The following is a 12,439-nucleotide window of genomic DNA, read 5'->3' as shown; positions in this document are numbered from 1 at the left end:
AGCACAGGGCATGTCCCATGCCTTCAGGTCTGGAGTTCGAGAAAGATCAGTAACTGGGCAAGCCCAGTTCCCTGGGGCTGGTACTGGGATGGGGAAGCTGGGACTCAGGCTGTGGGGCGTGCCTGGCAGGAAGGACTGTTCTCTGCCTGGAAAGGATTAGGAGCTTCACCCCCTCATGCGTCCACCCTTAAGAGCACTAGGGTATGGCCACCTATGGCAAGGAGGTGGGGGTTCTGATCAGGTTTCAGAGTGGGGATGGAGACTCCCAGGCTCTCCCAGGTATGGGCCCCTCAGTGTCCATGGATCTCCCTGGCGAGCTGTGCAGCCCACCATCCAGCGACATGGGCTCCTATCTGGCTCAGGTCCCCCCATTGGGGGCCTCGGTCTCCCATCTATAAAACCCCCACATGGTGCTAGGTGATTCCTGAAGCCCTGGGGTTCTGTGCTGTTCCAGGCCTGGGATCCAGGCGCCAGGAGAGGGTGGTTGGTCTCTCCGGGATCCTCAGGAGGCCTCTAGGCCCCACTACGCTGCCTGATTCATTGTATTGAAGGGGAAGGTGAGTCTGACCCACAGAAGCAGCTAGTCTGGCGTGCCTGGCTTGGCTCCCTGCCTCAGTTTTCCCATCTGCAGGATGGGGACAATAATGAAGTGAGTCTGGTGGAGTGTGAGGCCAAAGGGGGATTGAGTTGGCAGGGCAAACCCCTGTGCTGCTGATTCTGTGTGTCAGCCGCATTCACCCACCCCTGTGGGTACACCAGGCAGTGTACCAGGTGTCAAGGGCTATTTCATTGAATCTCAGTCTCTGGCCCATGACATAGATCCTCCTGCCATCTTACTTCAAGGAGGTGAACAGACTCAGCAAGTTCAAGTACCTGCCCAAGGTAGGGCTGCTGGGAAGGGAGAAGGTAAGTGCTTGATGGCCCAAGGCCCTGAGAGCCTGAAAGGTATTCTTTTGTAGGAGGAGCCTAAGGAGACTTGAGGCCACCCTAATCCTGAGCCTGGAAGACTGGGTTTTACAAATATGACTCCCAAGGAGCGCTTCCCTTCTCCACATCTGGGGATGCGGTGGGTGGGGAGGTCAAGGGTGGCTTGGTGCCCAACAGGTCAGAGTTCTAGACTTGACCCTGTGACCTTGGCCACAGCTTCTTCACCCACTCAAGTGTCCTGATGAGCTGTGGTGCGGGGGGGGGGGGGGAGCAGGCATGACACAGGGGCCTCAAACTGGTCTAAGGGATTTCGCCTTGAGTTTCCAGAGGCCCCAGGAACATGCCAGAAACTCTGCTCAGGGCAGGGTGGAGCTGACAGCCATGGGAGGGACGAATAAAGGCAAATCTTGCCGTATCTCTCTTCTTTTCCCCTTTCTTTGAACGCAGACCTCTTGCACCCTGTTGGGAAACCGTTTATCCCCACGGGGTTCCCTGTGGAGTGTGAGGGGTGGGAGCCGAGAGGTCTTGGTAGCCCCATTTTGTGTGAGCCTTGAGTCCTCGTGGACTCTGCCCTTGAAGGAACACCCCTTTGCCCCACTGTTTCCCCTTGGCTGTCACGTCAGGGGCCACAAGCCAGGGTCCAGCTGCCACATCCAGGGCCAGCTCCAGTGAGATGGGTAACCTCGCTCCCCACCCCACTCTCCTCCTGCTAGGTCCCTCCTGCCTATGACTCCATCCCCCACCTGCTCCATTCTGGGCCCCTTGTCCTCTCCTGCTGTCCTCCTGGCAGGGCCACCTGAGAGCTGCTGCTGTTCATACCTGAGTATCTCATCTACTCAGCCCTATCCCTGGGGTTCAGAGACACCCCCCCCCATATCCCCCCACCACACACACACACAGGAGATGTAGCCTCTCTGCTCTGGAAAGGATGCTGTGGAGCTCAGAGCCCAGACAGGAGGAAGTATTTCGACCTGAGCCTCTCAGTGCAGTCAGTGATTACAGTGGGCCAGACACCATGGGGGATGGGAGAGGCAGAGAGCTCCCTCCTCCTTCTTTGTAGAATGAATTGGGTGCTGCTACAGACTTCTTCTGCCCCCAAAGCAGCCCCCACAAGTCGAGCCCCATGTCAGGGAGGTATGCAGCATTTGTCATGAGTGAGTTGATCCCTAACATCAGGGAGCTGGATGTGCAGAAGCCAGAGTCCCCAGGGGGAAGTGCAAATGGACTGGGGCTTTGTGGATACGGACATTTGAAGTGGACTTCGGAGGCTGAAGAGAAGCTCTCACTGAAGGAGCTGCAAAGGCCACTCTTGACTCAGAAAACAGCAGGAATAAGAGGCTTAGAGTTGGGAAAGTACCTGCAGTGTTTGGGAAAGAGTCTGTGGTGGACACAGGCAGGATGGGGCAAGATGGGACCCAAGGAACGGCAGTAGCAAAGCCCAACTCGAGGTTGGCTTTCTGCTGAAGGATTTGGACCTGAGAGAAGCCCCTGGAGGCCTCTGAGCGTTGTGAGAGGCCAAGATCCCAAGCCGAGTGTTCTTCGTGCTTACTCAGAGGGCCTTTTTAAAAATTCAAAATCTCTTGTTTAATTAGGGATAGTTTTTTTTATTGTGTGATAAATGTAAAGTTTACCATTTTGATCATTTTAAGTGAACCATTCGGTGAGGACACGGTGTTTCCTGGAAGGAGGCTCACACAGCAGCTGTCCTTTAGCGTCTGGTCCGCTGTTGATCTGCTTTGAAGAAATGTGGATTCAAGTCTGTTGCCCATTTTGGGGGTTGGGTTGCTTGTCTGTTGTTGAGCTGTAGGAGCTCTTTATATATTCTGGATAATAATCCCTCATCAGACACATGATTCTCAAGTATTTTCTCTCATTCTGTGAGTTGTCTCTCCCTCTCTGGATCATGCCCTTTTGATGCACAGTAGATTTTAATTTTGATGAAATCCAGTTTATCAATTTTTGTCTTTTTTTCCCTGTGCTTTCGCTGTCACAACCACAAAATCATCGCTAACCCGCATGTCACGAAGAATTTCCCCTGTGTTTTCCTCTAAGACCTTTATGGTTTTCCCTCTTAAGTTGAGGTCCATTCTGAGTAAGGACCCAACTCTTTGTTTCTTTGCATTTAGATACCCAGTTTTCCCACCATCCCTTGTTGGAAAGACTGCCCTTTCTCTGTTGAATGGTCTTGTCACCTTTGCTGAAAATCAGTTGGCCGTATGTTTGAGAGTCTATTTCTAGGCTCTTTCTTCCTTTCCATTGGTTTGTCTCCCTGCCCCGGACATGGCTTTCTGAGGTGAAGTCCAGAATCCCAGAATATGGGAAACCTCAAAAGTCATCCTGTCCAGCCCCTGGCCTCCAGAGTTAATGACGAAGTAGCCAAAGAGATTCAGCCCAGGGACATGTTTGTTTTCCAGGAACTAGAGCTGGTAAAAGGGGTGGAGGGCAGAGCCATTGGCAAGAGTGCCAGAATTATATAACCTTGGCCTCGGGCCACTTCTGAGAGGCTCAAATTTGGGACCTCTTCTTTCAGTAAGGTGCTCCCAGTGCCCCCTCCTGGTGGAGCAGGGAGGAACTCCAGGAGGGAAGCTCCCATCCACCGCAAACCAGCTCAATGCTGTTTCCCCTGCCCCTTGACTATCTTCTGTTTGATTCCTCTGAGAGGCTCTTGCCACCACCTGCGTCCACTCCGGCGCTCCCCAATGCTGTGCCAGGAACAGAGCCTGGGGCTGAGGCCAGATTAGACATGATTCTGCACCCCTCCCTCCCCACCCGTAGGTGACCAGAGAGGAGGTAGCTATATAGCAGTGGCCGTCACTGCTGGGGGAGGCGGCCCTCTTGTACTTCTCACCTTGCGGCCCCCCAGCCCCAGGATTAAACAGACACCTGCTTGAGCCTGGTCTCCCAGTTGCCTGCCCAGAGACAAGGAACAGGTGTGCTCTCTGGCATTCTTGGAATCTTACAGAAATGGTGTTTGCCGCCCGCCTCCCCATGAGGTTCACAGGCAGCCTGAAGCTTTAGATGCCCTTGGTTTGGGGGGGGCAGGGGGCTCCCGGGCCAGGACCTGGAAACAGATGTGAGCCCGTACAGCTGAAGGGCCTCAGGCAACCTGGCTGACCTCTCTGCCTCAACCTCTTCATCTCTAAAATGAGGCTAAGAATACTATCTGCCTTTAGGGTATCGCGAGAATTAAATAAGCTAATACAGGTAAAGAGTTTAGAACAGTCCTTGGAACAGAGTAAGTGCTCAGTAAGTAGGAGCTGTTATTGGCAGGATTTCACTGGAACCCTGGCTATGTCAGGTTGGTCAGAAACTTTGATGGGCCCTTACGGTTGACTTGGATACACAAAATTGGAACATGGACAAAGGATAACTGAATGTATACCGGGTGGTTGACAAAATCCTTTGAAATATGCCATACCTCACACCCAGGCATCTTGAACTGGGGCACAACTTTCTTTCTTCCCCATCTGGAAGACATCCCACAGCATCCAACCTGGAGGTCCCCGAGGGCAGGCTTGGTGCGTGTTCATCCCTGCATCAACTCAGGGCCAGGCACAAGAGAGTGTCCGCTCAGGGCCTATCAGGGAGGTGCTGCACCCACATTGGGTCCCAGCACACCCATCTGCGATGAAGGGAGCGCTGGTAAGCATCACCCATCGGCCAAGCCTGTCCTGAGATCTTGCACTCAAATCCCTCAAGAGGTATTAGGACTCCTAATTTACAGATAAAGAGCCCAGATCTCCTGAAGTCAAAGGGCCTTGCTCTTCTCCACCCCTCTGCCCTACAGGTCAATGCTCGTGACCTTGGTGACATCATGCTGGTGTGGCCGTTGGACACGATCAAGCATGTGGGAGAGCTCAGTAAACTGGGGAGGCAGATTTCCGGGCAGAAAATCTGGGGGCAGGTTTTCAATGTACAGCACACTGTCTTCCCCTCACCAGTACAGTGATGACCACAGATCTTGACCACACAGACCCCATCTCCCTCCTCAGAACCAGGCCAGCCTGACCAGAGCTGAAGTCAGACCGGTAACCGACTGAGCCACCTAGGCGCCCCCATACCATGCATTTTAAGGCAGAGACTTATTTGAAAACTTCTTTCAGTCCAGATGAGCAGAAGTCAATGAAAGAACCATTCTCCAACCAACAAGTAAATATTGGAATATTGAGAATTATTTATACTTGCCTAGTTGTATGTGATGGGCAAAACACTTGGAACTTACCTACTCCAAATTCCAGCCACTTAGATGGAAGCCCTAACCAATAGCTTAGATACAAGCATGTTCTAGAAATTTGGTAATTTTAACCATCTATAAAGGTGGAATTTTTTAAAGCTGAGATTGAATAATCTTACCATCTTCATCCATCTCAGAAAACTCTTAACTGGCAGCCTTTCAATGACTTCAGCCATTATTTTTCTCTTCTTGTCCAAGAGGAGAAAAGTCTTTTGGCTTTTTTAGCATACAAATGATTCTTTAGGTTTGAACAAACACATTCAGAGAAAGAGAACACTCGATTTTGGTGAAAGAAGAAATTCTCTGCAAACCCACATGGTCCTTCCACAGGCTGAGACATTCAGTAATTTAACAAGATTATTTCAGTGTGGGTGCCTGGGTGGCCCAGTTGGTTAAGCAACTGCCTTCAGCTCAGGTCATGATTCTGGAGTTATGGCATTGAGTCCTGCATCAGGCTCCCTGCACAGTGGGGAATCTGCTTCTCCCTCTGACCCTCTCCCCTCTCATACTTTCTCTCTCTCTCTCTCTCAAATAAATAAATAAATAAATAAATTATTTTTTTTTAAAAAAAGAGATTAGTTCAGTGCAATAGTATTTGCTGGGGGGGGGGCATGAGGGTAAGGGAACAGGGCAAGACCCCATCCCTGCCTCCGGTGAGGGTCCTGTCCAATGACGGAGGCTGCCCATCTCCTCTTGCAATGCTGTGTGATGAGCGATTTAGCTCGTCGGGGCCATTAGGGAAACTCAAAGGAAGGTGTGGCAAGGAATCCACAAGGAGGAGGTCCCACCAGCCTGGGAAGGTGACAGAAGGAGTCCGGGACCTGGCCCTGAATCAGCAAGCTTAGTTTCTCCGTGACAGCAGCAAGTGGCACATTTCTGGAATGGCCCCTCTTACCACTGCCCACCCCAGATGCCTTTCTGATGATACAGTGGGTCGAAGGCACTAGATGTTCCCACTGAGAAATTCTTGAGCAATTAAACGTTGGGGTGCCAGCAGAGGCCAGATGTCGCCAAGAGTGTCCGTGGAAGCGAGGATTTTTTAAGTAGTTCACGATGGACCTGAACTTGGTCATCAGTGCAGTGATTAAGATTCCTCCTTTCACATTGCAGTGTGCCTTACGCTAAAATGTATTTATGGAAGGGCCTTTCTTTACAACACTAGAAGTTTTAAGTAAATATAAGACAAAATAAATTTAACATGTCGTTTTTACAGTGGTTTCAAGTGTCTCAGCCCATGGACAGTCTTTGCTATAAATGTGAATTCATCAGAAGGAGACAGTTGCAGCTGGAGCGTCTTTGCTTTGCTCCTGCAAGCGTCCTGGCCTAACTCGGCCCCAAATAAAAATTGAATTGATTTCTGCTGTAGGACTACCACTGAGAAGGGCCAACTGTCTCGGACAGGGATCTGCAGCTTGTACTCTGCTTCATTCAAAACTCATACCCATTTTGGGATGCACTTTACAGGGGAGGCAGCACCCAGAGGCCAACTCACACCATTTGGCGACAGAACTATGGGTGGTTTGGGAGCCCTCCCTGTAATCTTTCGACTCCCTCTGTTTCCTGGATCGGGAAAACCGACACTTGCATAAAGTGCAAGCAAAGCACGGCATCAACAGACCTCTCCAATCAGACTGTTGCTTCAAAGCCCCTCCTATATAGAGATCTGGACTGGCCCCTAAAAATATCCCCTCACCCCCACTGAGACTGGCCTAGATGCCCCTGTCCTGTCCAGCACCCTGCACCATAGCCAGTCCCCCTGATGCCTGTGGGCCTTTGAAGGAAGGGGTCTTTATCCAGCTTTGTATTTCCACCACCAAGGACTTGGCACGCACAAAGCTGGTGCTCCAGAAATGTTGCTGAATGAATGAATGAATGAATGAATGAATGAAGAGTGCATGAGTGAAGCAAATAAGTGGCAGAATCAGAAATCAAGTCTGTTGGACTCCGAAGATTTCGCATTCATTTCATTTCATCGAGTGCAGGATTTAAGCTTCTCAGCCTGGTCTGCCTTGGGTTTGAAAGTGCTATTTTGTGTCTCTTTGGGGGGTGGGGGGTGGGGGGGCTGGGGATGCAGGTTTTCTCCCTGTTACAGAGGAGGAATGGAGCTCAGAGGGGTTCTGTGGGAGATGTTTAGGGACAAGCCCAAGGCTGTGTAGTTGGCGGAGGTGGAGAGGGGCAGTGCGCAGGTGACCACAGGGCTGGTCTGAAATCAGGAGACCGTGATCTTCCACTGGTAGGTTGTGTGAAGGCTCAGGGCCTCCTCATCCTGCCTGTAAGGAGGGGGGTGGCCCAGTGTGGTTCCTGAGCTCTGGGGCTTCTTGCTGTGTGGAAGGGAGAGTTTGGGAGGCCATATCTGCCTCTCTGGCCCTGGGTGGGTCCCCTATCCCTTGGAAGGTATCAGGATCTGGGGCACCTGCGTGACTCAGTCAGTTCAACGTCTGCCTTCATAAAGCTCAGGTCATGATCCCATGGTGCTGGGATCGAGTCCCGCATCAGCCTCCCTGCTCAGTGGGGAGCCTGCTTCTCCCTCTCCCTCTGCTGCTTCTCTCTGTCAATCAATATATAAAATCTTAAAAACAACAACAACAACAAACAAACCAGGATCTCCTCCAGCCATGGGAGGCCAAACTGGAGGTTGATACCTGGGCTAGGCCTGGAAGGAAGGAACTGGGAAACTTCTAGTCTTCTTGAGGAGCTGCTAACAGGGTGTGGGTTCTTACTAGTTAAGACCCCCACCCAATGTGGCAAACATCAGGACGCAATGTTACAGTGTTCGGTCATAAGTGGGCTTTCCATGAACTAGGGGATGGGCTTGGTACTGCTCAGAGAGATTATGTAATTGTTCTGATTATTGTCCCCAGCCCTGGGGGAAGGGCTCCTCCCTGGTCATTAAGACCTGCCTAGTCTGGAGAGTTGGAAGTGTCTTGTTTTACCAGGAAATGTAACATGTCTTGCCAAGACTTCTTTGGTTTTCAATACTCAGTTCAAGGCCACACTGTCATGAAGCCTCCCCGGCCCTTTTCTTTTCTTTTCTTTTCTTTTTTTTTAAAGATTTTATTTATTTATTTGACAGACAGAGATCACAAGTAGGCAGAGTGTCAGGCAGAGAGAGAGAGGAGGAAGCAGGCTCTCTGCTGAGCAGAGAGCCCGATGCGGGGCTCCATCCCAGAACCCTGGGATCATGACCTGAACCGAAGGCAGAGGCTTTAACCCACTGAGCCACCCAGGAGCCCGATCCCCTGACCTTTTCAAGTAGAACTGACCACTGTTCCTTATGAGCCCCACTGTGCCCAGGACACAGTGAGTGCTCCTGCCCCTTGGGCTCCGGGACAACTGGTCACCTTTACCTGTCTGTCCCCTTCATAAGGCCACGACCCCTGGGGAAGCGCTCCGTGAACGCACACCTGAGTGAACCGAGGGATGAGGGGGTGAACAGACACAAACCCAGACACAGTATCGAGAGAGGACAAGAGAAGGAATCTGGGGTGTATGTAAGCTGGGAGGTGGAGGGGACCTAGCCCTGGACAGAGTGAGCCAAAGCCAGGACAAAGGCCTGAAGGGACACTGGGTAGGGGACTTTCTTTTCTTTTTTCAATTTTTTTTATTTTGATAAGATATACATATAACATAAAATTGACCATCTTAAAACTATTTTTAATTAAAGTATAATTAACACATTAACTCTTTTAAGGGCATATTAACTATTTTTAAGGGCATAGTTCAGTGGTATTAAATATATTAGTAGTGTTGTACAGTCATCCCTGCGGTCTCTCTCTAGAGCACTTCTCATCTTGTAAAAGCAAAGCTCCGTACCCCCTAACCACTAACTTCCCATCCCCCTCCCAGCCCCTGGCCACCACCATCTACTTTCTGTCTCTGTGCACTTGACCCCTCTAGGTACCGGGGATGCGGGGAAGCTTTTCTGTGACTGGCTTATTTCACTTACCAGCCTGTCCTCATGTTTCCTCTGTGTAGTAGCACAGGTCAGAATTTCCTTCCTTTTTAAGGCTGAAGAATATTCCATCACACAGAGAGACCACTGTTTGCTTATCCATTCATGTGCTATTTATTGGTTTGCTTCCACCTGTTAGCTCCTGTCAGTGCTTTTCTTATCATTCTTTTTTTTTTTCTTAGATGCAAGGAAGCCTCCTTCCTTCATACCACTTTTAAGAAAACTGAAATTATAAGAGCTTCAAAAAATAAAGTACCTCTTTTACTTTTAAGTCCCAATGGTAGCTTGACACCCACCACCCCCCCCCCCCCCCCCCCCGCTAACAAAATACGCCTCCTACAAGTCTTAGAAATGCTGCTAGAAAAATCACCTGCTCCAACCGGGTCACCTGTCCCATCTGAGGAAGTAAGGGTTTTCAGAGGGTTGGGGAGGTAGGGTTCATCCCCAGAGCTAGCATCTGCCTTGGGATTTTGCTGTGGGTGTGCAGGCCCACGTGTAAGGCCGTGGATGGCCGTGGTCGCTCATGACGCTTCCACGCACACCCTGTGCATGTCACTACTGGCGCCGCCTACAGAGTGGGGATTCCTGCGTAAAGTGATTTCTTCCTATTCATGCCCACATAACTTTTTTTCCTTGTAACCATAATCTTTTTTTAAATTTATGTAAAAACATTTTAAATGGGGATATAATTAACATACAACATGATATCAGTTCCGGGTATACAACATAATGGTTTGATAGTTGGGTATATTCAGAAACGATCACCACAGTAAGCCTAGCTACTGTCTGTCACCTCCCATAGTTACCATAAGTTTTTTTTTCTTGGGATGAGAACTTCTGAGATCTACTCTCTTAACAACTGTCAAATATACAATACAGCACTATCCACATACTTCTTTTTTAAAGTTGTTTTTTTTTTTTTTTTTAATTTGGGCATAGTTTCCGACGTAGAGAAAAGTTACAAGCAGAGGACAAGGAACCCCCAGATCCCCATTGTGCCGTGTCCCCAAATGTTGACATTTTGCTGCATCTGTGTTCTTGTCAATCTCTCTTGCAGGCTCTCGGGGTGTACGCATGTGTGCTGATTTATAAACATACACATACGTGTTGTGTCCTTGGCACTGATCAAGAGGGAGCTGCACACGCATACCACGTTCCTCTGAATCCTTCGGTATTTAGCCGAGAATGAACACAAAACAAGACTTAGTGCTGGGGCGAGAATTAATGAGGGGCAAGCTGGGGGATGGAGGAGACCCCAAAATCAAGGTCCCGAGAAAAGGCATGGATCCCCATGGGAGGGCCCAGTTGTTCGAGAGAGTTCTATCAGGGTCGGTGCTGAAGGTGGGAGACGCTGGGACCCCTGTAGAAGCAGCTGAGGGAAGTGGCTTTCTGGGACTCTGGGTCTTGCCCCTTTGTCTTGATCCTGTCTCCTAGCTGCCCCATCCCAGCCACGCAGAGAAAATGCCCCAGGCTGGGGGTTTGAACCTGAGCTCTGCCTCCTACCATTTCCTCTTGCTGGACTCAGTGTCCCAGCGCATTTCACACTGCCACAGCGTGATGAGCGATGAGCGTCCTAGGCTTGGGTTCAAGCCAAAGGCCCTGTCACTGGCTTTTAGTGACAGTTCCTTCCTCAGTCCTGGGAAGTGCCCCCCTAATCCTCTGGGCCAGAAGAAGACCACTCCCCAACCCAGCCCCTGTGGGAAGAACAGGGAGGGCTTCTGTGTGGGGGTAGAGTGAAGATAGAGGGGCCTCAGCCCCTCCCTCTGCTGAACCCCCCCCAACTTAGAGGATCCCACAGAGATCTGCCAGGGCCATAGAAGACACCACCGGGGGTGCTGGGGCCGGGGGGGGGGCGGCTGTATGGCTCCTTTGCAAGCAGCTGGAGGACCCAGGATTCCCCAGGGTCTCCACAAAGGACAACTTGGGGGAATAAATTGTCCTCGGTTGCTGGTGACATTCAACGAGTCCTTGCTCTCCGAGCCTCAGTTTACCCATCTGTGGGGTGAGGATTCTCAAGAGAGCCACCACATGGGAATTTTGAGGGGGTCAAAATCAGTCAAGAATGTGAAAAGCCCCAGAACCGGTGGAGGAATGAACTCTGTGGGGAGAGGACGGAGACCCATGTCATTCATCTCTGTGTCCCTTGGGGAGCTAGGACAGTGGCAGACGCACAGTAGGGCTGGATAGCTGTTTGTCTGGCAAACCCTCCCAGGTCGGGCCTTGGTCTTCAAGCAGACTTCTAGAAACCTCCTCAAGGCCTGGGGCCCTGGGGCCCACGTCCACCCTGAGGAACTTCACTGGGACTGCAGTGCCTCCTGGTGGCAAGACGAGCAACTGCAGCCTTGAGCCTGGCGGCAAGGAGTGGGGCTCTAGAACCTTCAAGGAAGCAGGGGACCAGGGAGCTCGACTTGTGGTTGAGCTCTGTGCGCATCCCAGGGCCTGGTGACTCCTCCTCAGCTGTGGCTTCCCACAGGGACTGTGCCCCTCCATAGCCCCTTCCCCCATCCCTGGCAGGGAGCCAAGTAATACTTGTTGAAATGAGAACACAGAGAAGCCAAGAGTTCTGTGCAGGACCATAGAGGCAGCAAGGTTGGCTGTGGTCCTTTATGCCCTGCCCCATGGCTAGGTGGGTTCCTGAGCCCACTCTCCCACCTCCCTGCCTCAGCCACCCCACCCATACAACAGTGTGCACCAAGGGACCCGGGCCCTCCTGGATCTGGAGCCCAGCCCTGTGGCTCGGTCCCTGTCCTGCAGGTGCCTTGGGTCACCCCCAGCAGGACATACAGAGCTCCCAAAGGCAGAAGGAGGCAGGTCCACCTCGAGCCCCAGCGATGCATCAGGGATGTGCTGCTCTGAACCTCTCACACTCAAGCGGAGGACAGGACCCGACACAAGCACTTGAAAGCAAAGAACTCAGTATTTAAGAGCTAAGCCCAGCCCTGGGGTCAGGGAAAGAGAAGGGGTCATCCTGGCCCTGAACCTTGGGAGTCCACTAAAAGCAATCCATAGAAGAAGGAATGTAACAGATGAAAGATTCAACTTTGCCGGTAATAAAAATATAAATTCAACCAAGATCTCACTTTCATTTATCACACTGGCAGAGATGCTTAATGTGCCAGGACACCCCTCATCCTGAAGCGGGTGGCACATGGGTAGCCAAGGGGAGACTCATGGCTCTGGAAGGCAGTTTGGCCCTGTTGATCGGAGACCTTCAAATGTGAACACGATCTGATCCAGTCGTTCTTGGAGCTCCTTCTAATGTAAATCACCATGATGGAGGAAGGATTTAACGACGAGGATGTTCGTCGCGGGCCTGTTATCCTTGA

At 51.1% G+C, this 12,439-nt stretch overlaps 1 protein-coding gene across 1 annotated transcript in view; it reads left to right on the top strand.

The window, feature by feature from the left end:
* The first annotated feature begins 203 nt into the window (after positions 1–203).
* ALX4 (ALX homeobox 4) overlaps positions 204–12,439 on the top strand; it is a 31,909-nt gene continuing 19,673 nt past the window's right edge. The window contains exons 1-3 of the mRNA XM_059187160.1: positions 204–362; positions 820–906; positions 4,715–4,787. Of these exons, the coding sequence (XP_059043143.1) occupies positions 204–362; positions 820–906; positions 4,715–4,787 (319 nt within the window). The remainder of the gene's footprint in view (positions 363–819; positions 907–4,714; positions 4,788–12,439) is intronic.

The sequence above is a fragment of the Mustela lutreola genome, chromosome 1 (genome assembly GCF_030435805.1).
Source record: "Mustela lutreola isolate mMusLut2 chromosome 1, mMusLut2.pri, whole genome shotgun sequence".
NCBI lineage: Eukaryota > Metazoa > Chordata > Mammalia > Carnivora > Mustelidae > Mustela > Mustela lutreola.
Note: the sequence above shows the minus strand (reverse complement) of the source record. Positions and strands in the feature narration are given on the sequence as shown.